General features: G+C 40.6%; 1 protein-coding gene across 5 annotated transcripts in view; it reads right to left on the reverse strand.

The window, feature by feature from the left end:
* Positions 1-5,048: 5,048 nt before the first annotated feature.
* SUGCT (succinyl-CoA:glutarate-CoA transferase) overlaps positions 5,049-21,739 on the reverse strand; it is an 802,332-nt gene continuing 785,641 nt past the window's right edge. For 4 of the 5 annotated variants that reach the window (XM_047694504.1, XM_047694502.1, XM_047694505.1 and 1 more), the window contains one exon: positions 5,049-6,476. In XM_047694504.1, coding sequence (XP_047550460.1) covers positions 6,313-6,476 — 164 coding nt within the window. In that variant the 3' untranslated portion in view covers positions 5,049-6,312. The remainder of the gene's footprint in view (positions 6,477-21,739) is intronic. The other variant, XR_007121423.1, reaches the window with a different exon arrangement.

Genomic DNA, 21,739 nt, shown 5'->3' on the forward strand with positions numbered 1-21,739 from the left:
GTAAAGTTGGAGAACCAGACACCATGTTTGAGATTCAGAAGATGGGAAACATGGACCCAGAAGTGGAACCCCCAGTGATTGGGTATTTCCAACTCTGTCATGTTTTTAAGAATGGGACACTAGTTTGCTCTTATCTCAGAACTTTGCACTGTTTAGCAAATCAAACTGAGAAGATTCTAATCATTGGGCACTGTTTCCAGAGGTGACCTGTGGGGGTCATTGAATTTCTCTTCTGCCCTCTAGTCTATGTGGATGCTACTGCAAGCATGTTTGGCTGTATATATGAGCAATACTAGCTGGGGAAATATATCTCTTTCTTCTACCCCCAGAAATAGTGATTCTTTAACAGTCTCCCCAAAATGAATGCTACAAATTTCTTGACCCTCTCCAAAGGAAGAACACAATAATGTTCATTAATAGTATATTTCAAAGCTTCTGTCAAGAACAGCCAGGGAGTTCTCTGCAAAAATCTGAAAACATAAATCCAAGACCCTCAGGGTGAATGTGTGTTACACATGTTGCCATGTCTCATACCAAGAGAGGCTATGGAAATCTGAGTTTTTCCTTGGGAATCATAAAGGGGTAAAGGGGCAGAAAGACAGATATTTTCCAATGGCAGTTTCACGTTATTTTCTTTTACCATCTCAGTTGTGTATTCTGAAGCCCGGTGTCTTGATTCATGGTGAGCACGTGTGCAGCTCTGGGCAGGAGGAAAGGGTGCAGGTAATGGGATGAGGAGCAGGAAAACATTGTTGTTCTCATCTGTGTGGTCAGAAGCCAAAGAAACCAATTTGAGTTGAACAGACTGTCATGTGGTTAATTTGCAAAGAAAAAGAAAGGGCAAGGGAGGTGGGGGGAGGGGGGAGGAGAGGTATGTCAAAGTGTTCTTCATCCTATTGAAAGAAGAAAGCAAAGTTTGCTGTGAGGATCCACTCACTCTGTTTAACAGATGGCAAAACCAAGGTAAGGAAGAAGGCAGCATTCCCTTGGACTAAAATGCCAAGGTACAAACTACTCATCACCAACCGAGGACTGAGCAAGCCCATTGTTTCTAGAAAGAGCAAGAAACTAAGGCTAAAGCCTAGTTGCTAGAACAGAATCACTGACTGTCATGCCCTCCCTCCCCTTCCTCTGCTGAAGGCTCAATAACTACAACAGTAGGATTCTGACTAACACAAAGGCTGAACTCTGCTCTGTATTATATTTTATTTATTTTAGTTTTTTCTCAGGACTGAGGACATGGGACAGAGGGTTAGTAAGCCTGAGGGCTTGCTCACAGCCCAGAGTAGCATTTGGATTTCTCTTTCATTTCCTTCCTTAGTTTCAGGGAAAAAAAGGGAGCAGCCAGTTATTTGAGAGCCGCCCCCACCAGAGATTAATTCAGAATTGCTATTGGAGGTAAAGTCACAGTCAGAATTATCACAAGTTTACCTTCCAAATCACTGAGCTAGTCCTATTTTTCTGAAGGTCTGTTGCAGGTTTGAGGATATAGGCTTGTGTAACAGGGATCTAGAACTCAGCAGAAAGAGGGAGAAAGGATATTATTACTGGTGGGGAAAAAAGGAAGGACTGGAGCTTCAAATAATGAGAAAAAAGAAAGGTAGGAAAGGTGGGGGGGAGAAAGAAAAAAAATAGAGTTACAAGGTATCAATTGATCACTTTGAAAGTAGTAATTTTTCTGTCACTTTGGACACTCAAATAAAGACAGAACAGCCTCTGTACTAGTTTCCTACTGGTGCTATAACAAAATATCACACATTTAGTGGCTTCAAATGACACAAATGTATTGCCTTGTGGTTCTAGAGATCAGAAGTCCAACATGAGTCAAAAACCAGTCTCACTGGACTAAGGATCAAGTAGGGATGTGTTCCTCCTGGAAGCTCGAAGGGAAAGTCCCTTTTTCTTGCCCTTTTTCATCTTCTAGAATATCCCTACACTCCTTCATTAATTTCCATTTCAAATCCAGCAACAGTTTTTGAAGTCTTTCTTACATCACATCTCTCTGACATTACCTCTTTTCCACATTTGAAGGACCCCTGTGATTACACAGAGCCCGCCAGGATAATCTAAGATAAGCTCCCCATTTCAAGGTCAGTTGATTAACAACCTTTATTCTCTCTTGCCTGGGACAGTGATATACTCACGGGTTCTGGGAATTAGGAAGCAGGTATCTTTGGTGGGCCATTATACTACCTACCACAGCCTCTCATTAAGAATGTTGCAAAGAGACAGGAGACTGGGCAGGCCCTTTAATGTAAAGCTCTTAAGGAATAGGGGAAAAGAGCTATTTCTTGAGAAAAATTTTAAGGTGGATGAAATCTGTTTCCCAGGTAGTGTTTGAGCTCCTTCTAGAGCTCACCTTCCCTCTTGGCATCTACAGGTCAGGCTGGGTTCAGACTGCTATGGGTTCACCAGGGTCTCTAAAACAAATGCAACCTTGGGTTTGTCTGACCTGGGCATGCTTTCTCTTTTCATTTTCTGCTAATCCAATTTTCATATTCCAACTTTCATTTTTTTTCAAAACTCTCCCTTTTTTGTGCTTCCCTCCCCAATATATGGAATAAATATGAGTGTGATGTATTTGCGTTCATTTGTCTATAATGCTTCTAGAGTGATGCTGGAAGACTTGTTTTTGGGTGTTGGGGTATATGTGTCTTTTGGAGTTGCTTATAGCCCACTAACCCCACCACATAAATGTGTCCTGCACACAGACAGCCTGGTTTAAAAGTTCAGGGTCATTTGTGTTCAGAAGATAGCTTGGTATGTCTATATAGAGAAACTATTTAAGTATCTTATGAGAGTAACAATTTATAAAACATTCAACTCTGGTGTTGCTATACTAGAATTGCAAGAAGGAACACAACTTTGTCCTGATATCTGGGAAAACTTCTACACACCAATAGGAGAGCCTCTTGTGATGTGGTTTTTTTGTTTGTTTGTTTGTTTTGTTTTGTTTTTCTTAACTGCTGTTTGGAATGGAAGTATGTATTTTTTTTAACTTTTTCATCTTCCCTATCAAATGATGACTATACCTGTCCTAGTACCTCAAAATAAAGAAGGAAAAGATGTGAGCTTGGTATTTTGGCCTCATAAGGATCATTGATACTACAGTGTTCAAGGTGAACAACAATTTTTTTAAGACCCACTACATCTTAAGAACTCATCAATTATAAGGGCTGACTATAGCAGATAGTTTCCCATAAATAGAGGCAAATGTAAGAAGAATCTCATAATCTCAGGAACAAGCTTGAATATGAACAGCCCAGGGTCAGGGTATAGAGGGTGAGTCATGTGCCTTTTTTCCCACTCATCTCGTTTTCCAGTTGAGAATCTATGGTGAGCAGTCAGAGGAGAGGTAGATCTAGAGAGTCTGTCCATCTCCAGGCTGGCATTCTTTCTCAGAGTCCTGAGGATGAAGGCAGCACTAAGCCATATGGGAAAGTGATAGGCAAGACATACATTTACAAAACTTTTCAAGCAGACATGTTACTGTCATGGGATGAAAGAGATAGAGGTGAAATATCAAATTTAGGTGACCCAGAAGTAGAGTGAATTTCCCTGAAAAAGGCTGAAAACAGGGGTCACGAAGTCTTCATGCAAAACTCCCCAGTATGGGGCTACATGGGTAAGGTAGCCTAATGACCTCATATGAAATAGCCCATGAGACCTGCTGTTCTTTTAAAATCAAGATTGGGGCGCCTGGGTGGCTTAGTGGGTTAAGCCGCTGCCTTCGGCTCAGGTCATGATCTCAGGGTCCTGGGATCGAGTCCCGCATCAGGCTCTCTGCTCGGCAAGAAGCCTGCTTCCCTCTTTCTCTCTCTCTGCCTGCCTCTCCGTCTACTTGTGATCTCTCTCTGTCAAATAAATAATAATAAAAATAAAATCTTTAAAAAAAAATCAAGATTGTACTTCCAACTCCTAGTAGATGGATCAAAGACATAGGACTAGTTCACGTAGCTGGACTAGTCACACACTAGTCACACATACTTGGTCGATGTTCATTTCTCTTCTTCTAGAGAAGCGTTCAGAATATCAGAGTGCATGCTGGAAAATGCCATTTCCAGCATTTAACCAGATTAACCAGAAAATCATGGCAGCAAAAAGTTTAAGGACAAAATCAAGAGAAGGAAGACTAGTTGCTTATGGACACACCCTCAGTTGCATAATGATTAACCCACTAAGTTTCGAAGAATTTTCTAAGTCAACCTCAGACACAAACCTGCCAGAAGGCAGGCCCTGACACACACTGAACTTGAGCATATGGTCTCTTAGTGGTGTGCTCAGCTGTGGGAATGTGTAAGAAAAAAGGCCCTGATAATTAAAACAGCACATTTGTTTATAAGCATAACTTGATCTGGACATATTGCTAGCAATTTTAGCCAGCGCATTGTTTCTTTCAGGACTAATTATCGATCTGAACGTGAAATACATTCTAAATTATTTCTTTCACTAAGTCAGGAGAGTAAATGCTTTCTGTTGGGTGATGAATAGGTTCAAAGTTTTCTTGGGTCATTCTGAATTGTGTAGGTGGAAATCTGGATACAGGATGACACTGGAGACAGTCACCAGTGGTAACTCTTTTTCAGTCTTGAAGGATTTCAAGGTTTTAAAGGTATTTTGTGACCCTGAATGATCAGTATCATCCCACACAAGGCTACCCAGATATTTAGGGTGATTGCTCACTAATCAAGTAATCTGCATTTCAAGATATCTACTTGGACCCATAGGAGGAATGATGAATCTGGTTTTCAAGATCATGTGACTTTGCCAATTCTGTCATCTCGCCTTTTGCCATTTTCATCCCTGATTGTATAGACATGGAGGAATTTCATTTAGATGCCTGACCTGAAGCGAATGTCTCCAAATATGTATCTAGCCTTTGGGGGAAAAGCACTGCAGAAGGCTTTACCCTTGTGGGATGAAAGTCTAACTTGTGGAATCACAGCAGGAGTGCTTCAGAATTAAATGTCCCCAAAGAGCAAAGCAGGGGGAAAATAGCTCTTCCAAGAATTAGTAGGCATTCTTCTAAAAAGTCCCATGAGACCTTGTGAGAAGACACATTTCCTATTTATTGGCAATCCTTGATTCTAGAAATATATGGGGCTCACGGCATGGACAAATGGCTCAAATCATCCTCATCAAAAAAGAACACTAAAGGAAAACCAGCTCTAAATCACAGTTTGAAAGATAAACACCTCTAACTTAAGTTTCAATTGCCACGTGGTAGGACATGAGACAGCTGCAAACTGTGTGACTAATGGTTATGACTTCAGATCATGTTGGGATATTGATCAGGAGGTCACGTGATGCCTTGGTCTATACCTGGGCTTGGGGGACTGGCAGCCTGAGTGACAGTTTATCCTGGAACATAGAGTCAAAACAGTTGCCACCTTCTGGACAGAAAACGTTTTCTAGGCTTTAAGTTCTCTGATGAATACCTTAATATTTAAATGCAAATACTTAATACTAAGGCATGATATATTCTTCTCCAGTGAGTGCTCAGATTACAAGGGAATGGTTTCCCTTCATTCCCCTATTATTTAAACATTATTCAATACATTTGACACTCATTTAAAAACCTATTGCATTTGTACTTGGCTCAAATTAAGGTGCTGATTAAAGAGCCGCTCTTTACCCCCTAATGCAGATAGATCCATGCACCTCAACATACAACGATGGAAATTGATTTTCTGCCACATATCATAAAATAATCAGGGAAATACAACATAAAGCAAATATTTACCCCCATGGGGAAAACGAAGCCCAGTTTTCCTAATGGACATCAGCAAAATCCACGGTTTAAATTACAGATTAACAAAGGACTCATGAGCTCAAAATTAAGTTATTCTGTTTAAAATCAATCACTGAAACTGTCATTCTGCTTATTGCTTTGACTTCCTAACAAAGGTTTAAATGAAGACTTTATGTGCAAGTAGAGAACGTCAAGAGATCTGCTCTTTTTCAGACCTGCGTGGGCTGGAGGAGCAAACGTTTAGGCTATTAATGTAATTAGAATGAGGAATGTATTTTTCCAGGAAAAAAAAAATCTTTCCAAAAAAAAAAAAATCCACAAATCCACAATTAATCTATTATCTGCAGTGGGGGAGAGAACAGTAAGGAGTAGAAGGTGGGGTACAAAAGCCCTAGATGCACTGATACCAGAGCCATTCTGGGAGCGCCAGGCAGGAAATCTGGAATTACTCTAACTTTTCTTTGCAGAGGCAGTGACCAGAACTGGAGAAAAGGGTCCAGAAAGACGACTGGCTTCTCTAGTGAAGTATATTCTGATTGTGGTGTTAAGAGCATTTTCGGTCATTCGGCTTCATGTTGGGTCACCACTCCAGCACCGAGCAGCTCCCCAATGGCCCTGTCGTCGTATCCAAGGACCTCCTTCAGGATGTGTGTGGTGTGCTGCCCAAGCAGGGGGGGCGGCCTGGCCTCTGACATCTGGAACTTACTGTATCGCACAGCTGGGCCTGTCAAAAAGAGAGGAAATCAGGAAGCCTGTTAATGACTAACCCTAGGAAAATCATTACCCAAGCAGCCTGGGGTGTTTTCAATGAATGCCAAAAATATCACTGCCAGTTTCAAAATGGTGGCACATTTTGGAAAGAAATCTATTTCTACATGAAGTTCTCTTGACTCGGACTCATCCAGCTGTGCAGTGGTCACCTGACCTGCCCATGTGGGAATGGGGGATGGGGGACATGTATGTGCCTGGTGTATGCCAGTCCCACGCATAAGTGGCCAGTACTGTCACCAAGACTCTCAGAGGTTGCTCACTCAACTGGGTTGACTCTCTGCATCCAAAATAACAAGGACCACAGGTACACGTTGTCTCTCTCCGAATCTGGAAATCTGACCCCAGGTGAAGGTAATCCAGACATTTATTATTCAGTGTCTCCTATATAGACTGTAAGGTTTACTTCAGCAGGCTGCAGATCAACTAAACCACCACCAGGCCCTGTTGAAGCCTTTTGGTGGCAGAAGAGGTATTGGGTGCAAGTTTCCCTGTCAGAGATCTGGGTTTGCAGGTGCCGTGCAAGGAGGAGGGGATATTTATTGGCAGCTGTTGGCAGAGCACTGAGCCACTGTACATGGAGTAACTCAGACAGGACTCTCAACAACTACTGGAAATGGATTTTATGATCCTGATTTTTCACCGTATGGACGCGAAAGCCCCAAAAGCTCAAGTTCTGCTCAAGGTCACATGGCAAATAGCTACTGGCACCGGGACTCCAGTCCACATTCATTGGCACAGTCTGGCACTGAGGGCCATGAACTATGTGTAAGCTCAGGGGCCTGCTCTTCCTTTCCCACTCTTCCACAGAGAAGCTGGCCAGACACTGGGAAGGACAGTGTTTCAGTAGATTTTTACCTTTGCTGCCTCACTCAATAAATGGTATTTATGTTGGCTGTTCTTCACCTCTCATTTGATTAGGCTTCGGGAAAACAAATTATATAGTCACCAGAAGACTACAAAACAGTGCATTTTATGTCATAAAAATGCTTCCAGCCTGCTCTTGATTTGGGGTGCAAAGCGCATGTGGGTAACACAAGGTCAGTGAGGAGAGCAGCAAATGTGCTTCAAGCTCTTCAGAGAATCCCATTAATAAAAGGGTACTGTGGTTGAAGCCACTGTTGGTGATAGAGAGAGAGGACACAGACCTCCCCAGACCATCAAGCCACACTTTTGCGTGACACACACCATCCAGTACAGACAAATGGCAACTTTCAACAGATGGCCAAATGTTTGCTTCTTTCTTCTCCTTGCCCTTTTTATTACTGTCTTTTTAAATCATTTTTATTTATTTTTTTTCAGTGTTCCACAATTCATTGTTTAGGCACCACACCCAGTGCTCCATGCAATACATGCCCTCCATAATACCCACCACCAGGTTCACCCAACCTCCCATCCCCCAACCCTCCAAAACCCTCAGATTGTTTTTCAGAGTTCACAGTCTCTCATGGTTTGTCTCCCCCTCCAAATTCCCCCTACTCCCTTCTCCTCTCCATCTCCCCATGTCCTCCATGTTATTCGTTATGTTCCAGAAATAAGTGAAACCATATGATAATTGACTCTCTCTGCTTGACTTATTTCACTCAGCATAATCTCTTCCATTCCTGTCCATGTTGATACAAAAGTTGGGTATTCATCCTTTCTGATGGAGGCATATTACTCCATAGTATATATGGACCACATCTTCTTTATCCATTCATCCATTGAAGGGCATCTTGGTTCTTTCCAGTTTGGCAACTATGGCCATTGCTGCTATGAACATTGGGATACAGATGGTCCTTCTTTTCACTACATCTGTATCTTTGGGGTAAATACCCAGTAGTGCAATTGCAGGATCACAAGGAAGCTCTATTTTCAATTTCTTAAGGAATCTCCACACTGTCTTCCAAAGTGGCTGCACCAACTTGCATTCCCACCAACAGTGTAAGAGGGTTCCCCTTTCTCCAAATCCTCTCCAACACATGTTGTTTCCTGTCTTATTGATTTTGGCCATTCTAACTGGTGTAAGGTGTTATCTCAATGTGGTTTTGATTTCAATCTCCCTAATGGCTAGTGATTATGAACATTTTTTCATGTGTCTATTAGCCATTTGTATATCTTCATTGGAGAAGTGTCTGTTCCTGCCTTCTGCCCATTTCTTGACATGATTATCTGTTTTGTGTGTGTGGAGTTTGAGGAGTTCTTTATAGATCTTGGATATCAGCCCTTTGTCTGTATTGTCATTTGTGAATATCTTCTCCCATTCCATGGGTTGCCTATTTGTTTTGTTGGCTGTTTCCTTTGCTGTGCAGAAGCTTTCGATCTTGACGAAGTCCCCAAAATTCATTTTCACTTTTGTTTCCTTTGCCTTTGGAGACATATTTTGAAAGAAGTTGCAGTGGCCGATGTCGAAGAGGTTACTGCCTATGTTCTCCTCTAGGATTCTGATGGATTCCTGTCTCACGTTGAGGTCTTTTACCCATTTCGAGTTTATCTTTGTGTATGGTGTAAGAAAATGGTCAAGTTTCATTCTTCTACACATAGCTGTCCAATTTTCCCAGCACTCTTTATTGAAGAGACTGTCTTTTTTCCACTGTATATTTTTTCCTGCTTTGTCAAAGATTATTTTATCATAGTTGAGGGTCCATATCTGGCTCTCTACTCTGTTCCATTGATCTATGTGTTTGTTTTTATGCCAGTACCATGCTGTCTTGGTACTGCTTTTTAGTAAAGCTTTGAAATCAGGCAATGTGATGCCCCCAGTTTTGTTTTTCTTTTTCAACATTTCCTTAGCAATTCGGGGTCTCTTCTGATTCCATACAAATTTTAGGATTGTTTGCTCCAGCTCTTTGAAAAATGCCAGTGTCTTAAATTGTACTTTTTACTGAAGTAGAGTTGACACATGATATTACATTAGGTTCAGGCATACAACACAGTGATTTAACTAGTTTACCCATTATGCTGTGCTTGCCAAAAGTGTAGCCAACATCTGCCACCACACACACATGGTACCACTGACTACATTTCCAATACCCCCTGACTCGTTCACTCCATAACCAGAAGCCCATACAACCCACTGCCCTTCACCCATCTTGCCCATCCTCCCCCTTCCCTCTGGCAACCACCAGTCTGTTCTCGGTATTTATGAGTCTGTCTCTGCTTTTTGTTTGTTTATTCATTTGTTTCATTTTAGAATCTACATGGAAGCTCACACTTTCTTCTAAAGGCTCCAGTGTAAACTGTTTCCTCACAGGTCGGTCTCTTTTCAGTCAAGGGTCAAGGGGAGGCAGGATCCACTACGTTCATGAAGAGGCTGATAATGTTTGTTTTTTTTTTTTTGTTTTGTTTTGTTTTTTAATTTTTTTATTTTTTTCAGCATAACAGTATTCATTATTTTTGCACCACACCCAGTGCTCCATGCAATCCGTGCCCTCTACAATACCCACCACCTGGTGCCCCCAACCTCCCACCCCCCACCCCTTCAAAATTCTCAGATCGTTTTTCAGAGTCCATAGTCTCTCATGGTTCACCTCCCCTTCCAATTGCCCTCAACTCCCTTCTCCTCTCCATCTCCCCTTGTCCTCCATGCTATTTGTTATGCTCCACAAATAAGTGAAACCATATGATAATTGACTCTCTCTGCTTGACTTATTTCACTCAGCATAATCTCTTCCAGTCCCGTCCATGTTGCTACAAAACTTGGGGATTCATCCTTTCTTTCTTTTTTTTTTTTTTTTTTTACAGCTTTATAAACATATATTTTTATCCCCAGGGGTACAGGTCTGCGAATCGCCAGGTTTACACACTTCACAACACTCACCATAGCACATACCCTCCCTGATATCCATAACCCCATCCCCTCTCCCAACCCCCTCCCCCCATCAACCCTCAGTTTCTTTTGTGAGATTAAGAGTCACTTATGGTTTGTCTCCCTCCCAATCCCATCTTGTTTCATTTACTCTTCTCCTACCCCCTCGACCCCCCATGTTGCATCTCCTCTCCCTCATATCAGGGAGATCATATGATAGTTGTCTTTCTCCGATTGACTTATTTCACTAAGCATGATACCCTCTAGTTCCATTCACGTCGTCGCAAATGGCAAGATTTCATTTCTTTTGATGGCTGTATAGTATTCCATTGTGTATATATACCACATCTTCTTTATCCATTCGTCTGTAGATGGACATCTAGGTTCTTTCCATAGTTTGGCTATTGTAGACATTGCTGCTATAAACATTCGGGTGCACGTGCCCCTTCGGATCACTATGTTTGTATCTTTAGGGTAAATACCCAGCAGTGCAATTGCTGGGTCATAAGGTAGTTCTATTTTCAACATTTTGAGGAACCTCCATGCTGTTTTCCAGAGTGGTTGCACCAGCTTGCATTCCCACCAACAGTGTAGGAGGGTTCCCCTTTCTCCGCATCCTCGCCAGCATCTGTCATTTCCTGACTTGTTCATTTTAGCCATTCTGACTGGTGTGAGGTGATATCTCATGGTGGTTTTGATTTGTATTTCCCTGATGCCGAGTGATATGGAGCACTTTTTCATGTGTCTGTTGGCCATCTGGATGTCTTCTTTGCAGAAATGTCTGTTCATGTCCTCTGCCCATTTCTTGATTGGATTCTTTGTTCTTTGGGTGTTGAGTTTGCTAAGTTCTTTATAGATTTTGGACACTAGCCCTTTATCTGATATGTCATTTGCAAATATCTTCTCCCATTCTGTCAGTTGTCTTTTGGTTTTGTTCACTGTTTCCTTTGCTGTGCAAAAGCTTTTGATCTTGATAAAATCCCAATAGTTCATTTTTGCCCTTGCTTCCCTTGCCTTTGGTGATGTTCCTAGGAAGATGTTGCTGCGGCTGAGGTCGAAGAGGTTGCTGCCTGTGTTCTCCTCAGGGATTTTGATGGATTCCTTTCTCACATTGAGATCCTTCATCCATTTTGAGTCTATTTTCGTGTGTGGTGTAAGGAAATGATCCAATTTCATTTTTCTGCATGTGGCTGTCCAATTTTCCCAACACCATTTATTGAAGAGGCTGTCTTTGTTCCATTGGACATTCTTTCCTGCTTTGTCGAAGATGAGTTGACCATAGAGTTGAGGGTCCATTTCTGGGCTCTCTATTCTGTTCCATTGATCTATGTGTCTGTTTTTGTGCCAGTACCATGCTGTCTTGATGATGACAGCTTTGTAATAGAGCTTGAAGTCCGGAATTGTGATGCCACCAACTTTGGCTTTCTTTTTCGATATTCCTTTGGCTATTCGAGGTCTTTTCTGGTTCCATATGAATTTTAGGATTATTTGTTCCATTTCTTTGAAAAAAATGGATGGTACTTTGATAGGAATTGCATTAAATGTGTAGATTACTTTAGGTAGCATAGACATTTTCACAATATTTATTCTTCCAATCCAGGAGCATGGAACATTTTTCCATTTCTTTGTGTCTTCCTCAATTTCTTTCATGAGTACTTTATAGTTTTCTGAGTATAGATACTTAGTCTCTTTGGTTAGGTTTATTCCTAGGTATCTTATAGTTTTGGGTGCAATTGTAAATGGGATGGACTCCTTAATTTCTCTTTCTTCTGTCTTGTTGTTGGTGTAGAGAAATGCAACTGATTTCTGTGCATTGATTTTATATCCTGACACTTTACTGAATTCCTGTACAAGTTCTAGCAGTTTTGGAGTGGAGTCTTTTGGGTTTTCCACATAGAGTATCATATCATCTGCAAAGAGTGATAGTTTGACTTCTTCTTTGCCAATTTGGATGCCTTTAATTTCCTTTTGTTGTCTGATTGCTGAGGCTAGGACTTCTAGTACTATGTTGAATAGCAGTGGTGATAACGGACATCCCTGCCGTGTTCCTGACCTTAGCGGAAAAGCTTTCAGTTTTTCTCCATTGAGAATGATATTTGCGGTGGGTTTTTCATAGATGGCTTTGATGATATTGAGGTATGTGCCGTCTATCCCTACACTTTGGAGAGTTTTGATCAGGAAGGGATGCTGTACTTTGTCAAATGCTTTTTCAGCATCTATGGAGAGTATCATATGGTTCTTGTTCTTTCTTTTATTAATGTGTTGTATCACATTGATTGATTTGCGGATGTTGAACCAACCTTGCAGCCCTGGAATAAATCCCACTTGGTCGTGGTGAATAATCCTTTTAATGTACTGTTGAATCCTATTGGCTAGTATTTTGGCGAGAATTTTTGCATCTGTGTTCATCAAGGATATTGGTCTGTAGTTCTCTTTTTTGTTGGGATCCTTGTCTGGTTTTGGGATCAAGGTGATGCTGGCCTCATAAAATGAGTTTGGAAGTTTCCTTCTATTGCTATTTTTTGGAACAGTTTCAGGAGAATAGGAATTAGTTCTTCTTTAAATGTTTGGTAGAATTCCCTCGGGAAGCCGTCTGGCCCTGGGCTTTTGTTTGTTTGGAGATTTTTGATGACTGTTTCAATCTCCTTACTGGTTATGGGTCTGTTCAGGCTTTCTATTTCTTCCTGGTTCAGTTGTGGTAGTTTATATGTCTCTAGGAATGCATCCATTTCTTCCAGATTGTCAAATTTGTTGGCGTAGAGTTGCTCATAGTATGTTCTTATAATTGTCTGTATTTCTTTGGTGTTCGTTGTGATCTCTCCTCTTTCATTCATGATTTTATTTATTTGGGTCCTCTCTCTTTTCTTTTTGATAAGTCTGGCCAGGGGTTTATCAATCTTATTAATTCTTTCAAAGAACCAGCTCCTCGTTTCATTGATTTGTTCTATTGTTTTTTTGGTTTCTATTTCATTGATTTCTGCTCTGATCTTTATGATTTCTCTTCTTCTGCTGGGTTTAGGGTTTCTTTCTTGTTCTTTCTCCAGCTCCTTTAGGTGTAGGGTTAGGCTGTGTACCTGAGACCTTTCTTGTTTCTTGAGAAAGGCTTGTACCGCTATATATTTTCCTCTCAGGACTGCCTTTGTTGTGTCCCACATATTCTGAACTGTTGTGTTTTCATTATCATTTGTTTCCATAAATTTTTTCAATTCTTCTTTGATTTCCTGGTTGACCCATTCATTCTTTAGAAGGATGCTGTTTAGTCTCCATGTATTTGGGTTCTTTCCAAATTTCCTCTTGTTATTGAGTTCTAGCTTTAGAGCATTGTGGTCTGAAAATATGCAGGGAATGATCCCAATCTTTTGATACCGGTTGAGACTTGATTTAGGACCAAGAATGTGATCTATTCTGGAGAATGTTCCATGTGCACAAGAGAAGAATGTGTATTCTGTTGCTTTGGGATGAAATGTTCTGAATATATCTGTGATGTCCATCTGGTCCAGTGTGTCATTTAAGGCCTTGATTTCCTTGTTGATCTTTTGCTTGGATGATCTGTCCATTTCAGTGAGGGGAGTGTTAAAATCCCCTACTATTATTGTATTCTTGTCGATGTGTTTCTTTGATTTTGTTATTAATTGGTTTATATAGTTGGCTGCTCCCACGTTAGGGGCATAGATATTTAAAATTGTTAGATCTTCTTGTTGGACAGTTCCTTTGAGTATGATAGAGTGTCCTTCCTCATCTCTTATTATAGTCTTTGGCTTAAAATCTAATTGATCTGATATAAGGATTGCCACTCCTGCTTTCTTCTGATGTCCATTAGCATGGTAAATTCTTTTCCACCCCCTCACTTTAAACCTGGAGGTGTCTTTGGGTGTAAGATGAGTTTCTTGTAGGCAACATATAGATGGTTTTTGTTTTTTTATCCATTCTGATACCCTGTGTCTTTTGATTGGGGCATTTAGCCCATTAACATTCAGGGTAAGTATTGAGAGATATGAATTTAGTGCCATTGTATTGCCTGTAAGGTGACTGTTATTGTTTATTGTCTCTGTTTCTTTCTGATCTACTACTTTTAGGGTCTCTCTTTGCTTAGAGGACCCCTTTCAATATTTCCTGTAGAGCTGGTTTGGTATTTGCAAATTCTTTCAGTTTTTGTTTGTCCTGGAAGCTTTTAATCTCTCCGTCTATTTTCAATGATAGCCTAGCTGGATATAGTATTTTTGGCTGCATGTTTTTCTCATTTAGTACTCTGAATATATCATGCCAGCTCTTTCTGGCCTGCCAGGTCTCTGTGGATAAGTCTGCTGCCAATCTAATAATTTTACCATTTTACGTTACAGACTTCTTTTCCCGGGCTGCTTTCAGGATCTTTTCTTTGTCACTAAGACTTGTCAATTTTACTATTAGGTGACGGGGTGTAGACCTATTCTTATTGATTTTGAGGGGGGTTCTCTGAACCTCCTGGATTTTGATGCTTGTTCCCTTTGCCATATTGGGGAAATTCTCTCCAATAATTCTCTCCAATATACCTTCTGCTCCCCTCTCTGTTTCCTCTTCTTCTGGAATCCCAATTATTCTAATGTTGTTTCGTCTTATGGTGTCATTTATCTCTTGAATTCTCCCCTCGTGGTCCAGTAGCTGTTTGTCCCTCTTTTGCTCAGCTTCTTTATTCTCTGTCATTTGGTCTTCTATATCGCTAATTCTTTCTTCTGCCTCATTTATCCTAGCAGTGAGAGCCTCCATTTTTGATTGCACCTCATTAATAGCTTTTTTGATTTCAACTTGGTTAGATTTTAGTTCTTTTATTTCTCCAGAAAGGGCTTTTATATCTCCCGAGAGGGTTGCTTTAATATCTTCCATGCCTTTTTCGAGCCCGGCTAGAACCTTGAGAATCATCATTCTGAACTCTATATCTGACATATTACCAATGTCTGTATTGATTAGGTCCTTAGCCTTTGGTATTGCCTCTTGTTCTTTTTTTTGTTGTGAATTTTTCCGCCTTGTCATTTTGTCCAGATAAGAGTTTATGAAGGAGCAAGTAAAATACTAAAAGGGTGGCAACAACCCCAGGAAAATATGCTTTAGCCAAATCAGAAGAGATCCTGAATTGTGAGGGGGGAGAAAGGGGATAAAAAGGGGTTCAGAAAGAAAGAAAAAAAAAACTATTAAAAAAAAGAAAGCCGATAAAGAAAAAATATAAAAAGAGGAAAAAATATATATATATTAGATAAACTATTTAAAAAACGTTAAAAAAAGAAAACGGTAAAAGTTAAAAAAAATTTAGCAGAAGAAGAGAAAAAGAAAAAAAAAATTGAAAAAGAAAAAAAAATTAAATTAACTGCAAGGCTAAAAAATCATGGGGAGAAAGCCATGAGTTCCGTGCTTTGCTTTCTACTCCTCTGGAATTCCGCCGTTCTCCTTGGTAGGTGAACTAGGTCCTGGCTGGGTTTCCCGTAGATCTTCTGGGGGAGGGGCCCGTTGTAGTGATTCTCAAGCGTCTTTGCCCCAGGCGGAGTTGCACCGCCCTTACCCGGGGCCAGGCTGAGTAATCCGCTCGGGTTCGCTTTTGGGAGCTTTTGTTCCCTGAGTGCTTTCCGTAGAGTCCGGAGGACGGGAATAAAGATGGCGGCCTCCCGGTGTCCGGCCCGGAGGAGCCGAGAGCCCGGGGCCCCACTCCTCAGTGCGCCCTCAGAGAACAGCGCCAAATGACTCCCGTCACCCTGGCCTCCGGCCGCGCTCCGAGCTGACTGAGCCTGCGACCGGTTCAGGGCAACCCTGAGCTGAGAGTCACTCCTCGGCTCTGTCTCTGCAGCCGGCTTCCCCGTTCTAATACCGGTAAGCTCTGCGACACTCAGACACCCCCGATCCTTCTGCGACCCTGCGGGACCTGAGCCCGCGCTTACCCCGCCTGGGCTTCACCCCAGTTAAGCCTCTGGAGCGATGTCCCTCAGCGGAACAGACTTTTAAAAGTCCTGATTTTGCTCCGTTGCTCCGCCGCTCGCCGGGAGCCGGCCCCTCCCCCCGCGGTCTATCTTCCCGTCGCTTTGGATTCACTTCTCCGCCAGTCCTACCTTGCAGAAAGTGGTTGATTTTCTGTTTCTGGAATTGCTGTTCTTCTTCTCTTCAATCTCCCGTTGGATTTGTAGGTGTTTGCAATCTTTAGATAAGCTATTTAGCTGATCTCCCGCTACCCGAAGTAGTCTCAGCCTGCTACTTCTCCGCCATCTTGACTCCTCCACCGAGGCTGATAATGTTTTGGGGATGTGATCCTTATTCACTGTTCTCCAAGTCTGTTCCAATTTTGACATTAATTAAAACAGTTTTAACCTAAAACGTTTTTCAAAAGAAGGATGCTGCTGAATGAATCAATGTCATGTGACTTCTTCCTACCTGAATCACCTGGAGTGAGACTCCCAGGTGCAAAGAGTCACTTGACTACACCAAGAATCTGGGCTGGACAATGCAGCTGGGATAATGCGGGTGGTCCCAGCATGGCAGCTGCCATTTTGTCAGAACTTAGGATGTGCCAGCCAGTGAATCATCATGTCTGAGAAACCCTCACAACCGACCTGGACTGACACTGGAGGTCACGGAGGCTTCGGGTACAAGGGTTAGAGTGAAGGTTCAGGTTAGGGAATGAGAATAACCTGCCCAACATCACACAGTAGGAAGTAAGAATTAGTTCCCAAGTTTGTTGGGTGCAAGAACGTAGGTTTTTTAAACAAATAATAATTTTTGAGATGAAGTTCACATGACAGAAAATGAACCATTTAAAAGAGAACAGGGGCACCTGGGTGGTTCAGTGGGTTAAAGCCTCTGCCTTCGGCTCAGGTCAGGATCTCAGGGTCCTGGAATTGAGCCCCACATCGGGCTGTCTGCTCGGCAGTTATCCTGCTTCCCCGCGCGCCTCTCTGCCTGCCTCTCTGCCTACTTGGGATCTCTGTCTGTCAAATAAATAAATAAAATCTTTAAAAGTGAGCAATTCAGTGGCATTTCATAGTCTCTGTGCTGTGCAATGACCACCTCTTTGTAAGAGTTGGGAGACATTTCCATCACTCCAAAGTCAGACTCTCTATCCCTCTATCAGTCTCCCTCAACTCGGCCCTCCCGTGAACCATTGGCAACAACCACGAACTTCCTTTCTGTCTCTGGAGTCATCTATTCTGGATCATTTATATGACTGCATATAAATGGAATCATACTTATGTGACCTTCTGTGTCTGGCTTCTTTCACATAGCATAATGTTTGAGATCCATCCACCTAGCAGCATGGATCAGTACTAAGAACCTGGACTTTGAGCCTCCATGCAGTGAGGGTAAGAGGGAATCTTCGGGTATAACCACACTACTTGTGTTACTCCCACTAAACACTATATTTTCATAGTACCTTCTAGATCTACCCCAAAGACTCTGCTACCAGTCCAGATGAGAGGGATTTAACATTCTGTGCAAAAAATTCCCATTTTTTCATAAAGATTTCATTTATTCACTTGTCAGAGAAAGAGAAAGAGCATAAGCAGGGGGAATGATAGACAGAGGGACAAGCAATCTCCCTAAAGATCAGGGAGCCCGATGAAAGACTCAGTCCCAGGACTCCAGGATCATGACCTGAGCCAAAGGTAGACCCTTAACTGACTGAGTCACCTAGGTGTCTCACAAAAAAGTCTTAATTCAGAATGGTATTACTAACTACCATTGACGAGAATGGTATTATTAAAGAACTAGGATGGTATTGTTTGTTTTTTAGACTTGTTAGCATTAAGGCACTTGGGAAAATACTGTATATTTGGAAAGTTTATGTTTCTTTAAACAATTGTATGTTATTAAGGAAGCCATATCACAGTTTAATAAATTGTATATAATAAATTGTATATATTTATTATACATTAATATATATAATTTAATAAATTGTATATATGCTTTCCCATAAACCCCTTTAGAAACCAGGTATTTTGCATATGGTTGAGTTCAGAAAGATTCTGAAGTTGGGGTTCATTCATGTAATTTAAGATCAAAGTATGGAGTATATACATGTACTGTACTTGAAATTTTCAAATTGTAATTTTTATACATTTTTAAAATATTATTTTGCCATGTGGGTTATTAACCCCCAAAATAAAATAAATGTAAATTTATAGTTAAAATAAACAAAATTTATAGTCTCTTATATATATGCATGCAATGGGACAAATAAAGGTGATATCCAAATCCCAGAGAAAGCTAAGTTCTCATGAGTCCATAGAAATCTCCTGTTCTTGCAGTCCTGTGCAATAATCCTATGTACCAGGGACATCCCTCCCAGTGTAGGCTTTGCACACAAGGAATAAAGGCCTTTAAAATGCATTTGTCTCAAGAAGTACAAAACGTTTGTTCATGTTCAAAATGTTGTTCTATGTTCACATATGCTTTCAAACACTTGCAAGCTGTGTGATCTTGAGAATTCTTAAAGTCCCTGAGCCTCAGTCTATACATTTCTAAGACAAGGTTGACAATACATACCAAGGTTGGTTTGAGCATCTGAGTAATATAATATGGATGATATTCAATATCAGCAATAATCAAAGAAATACATGTGAAGATAATAATAAGGTAAAATTTTGTTTATAAAATTATCAAATCTTGTGGCTATTTTGGTTTGTTTTTAAGAGGTCAGTGACTGGTAGGAGTGCAAGTTGGTACTGTCCTCCTGGCAGGAATTTTGTCAACTAAATATGAAGAGTTTTAAAAGTGTTCCCACACTTGAATGGAGAAATTCTGTTTTAAAAATGTTCTTCAATGGCTTTAATCAGGATGTTCACAAATTCCATAGTCCAGGATCTATACAAATTTCAAAATATGCTCAATACTCTTAATACCTATCTGCTTCCCACACAGTTTTCTAACTTCTAGGTTGTAAGGGTTCTTTGTGTGTTATTCTGTACATTAAAAAAATAAAACAAACTTTAAGTTCCCGAAATTACTTTGTTAGGAATAGTGTTTACCAACACATTCCTTCATATACTGTGCCCATAGGTCTATCTCCTGCCCCTACCTTCCAGATGAAAAGGTCACATAGCTGTCATATTGAAAATATATTTGGAAAATATGTCCAACACTTAAGCACTGGTTATATAAATTACAGTGCATTTAAATGAAGGCAACCTGTATGTACAGTAATTTCAAGCTGTATTTTGGGTGGCTTTGAACACAAACCATTCTTTCCTGAAATGCCACAGACATAAAAACTTAGAAACTAACACATATAAAACTTTATGAGTGAAGAGAATGGGTGGTAACATCACTAATAAATGAGATATTTCAACAAATTTAAGAATGACATGGACAGGATAATGCCAATATGTTAAAAGAGGTAGAGGAAGATGAAGCCCAGTATATTCTACAAGGTGACTGAGAGGAAGGGGGTGTTAATAGTCCATTTCACTCCCAAGAGGTTCTAATCTTAAAATCAGTGATTATGAGAGGAACAGGTCTTAGAAGAGAAGTAGGACAGAAAGCAGAGAGATTGTGTCAGTTTAGAATAACTTACTAGTTTGTACTAGCAACTAGAAGAAAAATGAAGCTTGCTTTCAATTTTCTTTATGAAAATGGTATTAAGCCTACAATTGCATATCCACACAAATGATTAATCAAATATGAAGACATGTTCAAACTTTCAAAGATTAAGTAAGTTTACCAAGTAAGTTACTTGATGTTAAATCCAGTAAAACATGGGAGTAAATAATAGAAAAATAAAATTTTGGTACACGGTGGGAACCAACCAGGGAGTGCAGGGAAGGAAGACCTCAAGATCATAACTCAGAACTGGACAGTCAATAAGGTAGAAATGGAAAAGGAATGGAAACTCTAGAAAAAAAAAAAAAAGAAAATCTGTGTAAAAAAATGAAGATCCAAATATGAGGCAATTTATAGCATGGCAAGATCTTAAGTGGCTGATGGAATATAAACAAAAAAACTCCAGTTGATTTGATGCCCAGATCATTCGAGTAGGGCATATTACTTGTTCATCTTCTATAACAGAACTAAGCATGGTGTATTACATCATCTTTTTAGTTGTCTGTATCTCCTATGAGGGCAGGAAAATGGCAATTGTGTTTGCTCATGTGCCCTCTATGCTTTTCACTGTGTTACAAAATGAAGATAATGGTAACCATCCTTTCTTAAAGATCTATGATTAGTGTAGATTGTGTTTTTTATTTGCATTATCTCATTGGACTTTTCAACTTATAAGATAGAGACCATTGTAACTCTCCCCCCCCCTCTTTTTTTTAAAGAGAGAGAGAGAGCACACATGGGTGAGGTGGATTGGGGGAGGAGAGGTAGTGGGAGAGAAAATGTTTTTTTTTTTAATCATTTTTTTAATTTATTTTCAACATAACAGTATTCATTGTTTTTGTACCACACCCAGTGCTCCATGCAATCCATGCCCTCTCTAATACCCACCACCTGGTTCCCCCAACCTCCCACCCCCCAACCTCTTCAAACCCTTCAGATTGTTTTTCAGAGTCCATAGTCTCTCATTGTTCACCTCCCCTTCCAATTTCCCCCAACTCCCTTCTCCTAACTCCCCATGTCCTCCATGCTATTTGTTATATTCCACAAATAAGTGAACCATATGATAATTGACTCTCTCTGCTTGACTTATTTCACTCAGCATAATCTCTTCCAGTCCCGTCCATGTTGCTACAAAAGTTGGGTATTCATCCTTTCTGATGGAGGCATAATACTCCATAGTGTACATGGACCACATCTTCCTTATCCATTCGTCTGTTGAAGGGCATCTTGGTTCTTTCCACAGTTTGGCAACCGTGGCCATTACTGCTATAAACATTGGGGTACAGATGGCCCTTCTTTTCACTACATCTTTATCTTTGGGGTAAATACCCAGTAGTGCAATTGCAGGGTCATAGGGAAGTTCTATTTTTAATTTCTTGAGGAATCTCCACACTGTTCTCCAAAGAGGCTACACCAACTTGCATTCCCACCAACAGTGTAAGAGGGTTCCCCTTTCTCCACATCCCCTCCAACACATGTTGTTTCCTGTCTTGCTAATTTTGGCCATTCTAACTGGTGTAAGGTGTTATCTCAATGTGGTTTTAATTTGAATCTCCCTGATGGCTAGTGATGATGAACATTTTTTCATGTGTCTGATAGCCATTTGTATGTCTTCATTGGAGAAGTGTCTGTTCATATCTTTTGCCCATTTTTTGATATGATTATCTGTTTTGTGTGTGTTGAGTTTGAGGAGTTCTTTATAGATCCTGGATATTAATCTTTTGTCTGTACTGTCATTTGCAAATATCTTCTCCCATTCCGTGGGTTGCCTCTTTGTTTTGTTGACTGTTTCCTTTGGTCTTGGATCGGAAGAATAAACATTGTTAAAATGTCTATACTGCCTAGAGCAATCTATACTTTATATGCCATTCCAATCAAAA

The sequence above is a fragment of the Lutra lutra genome, chromosome 11, assembly GCF_902655055.1.
Source record: "Lutra lutra chromosome 11, mLutLut1.2, whole genome shotgun sequence".
NCBI lineage: Eukaryota > Metazoa > Chordata > Mammalia > Carnivora > Mustelidae > Lutra > Lutra lutra.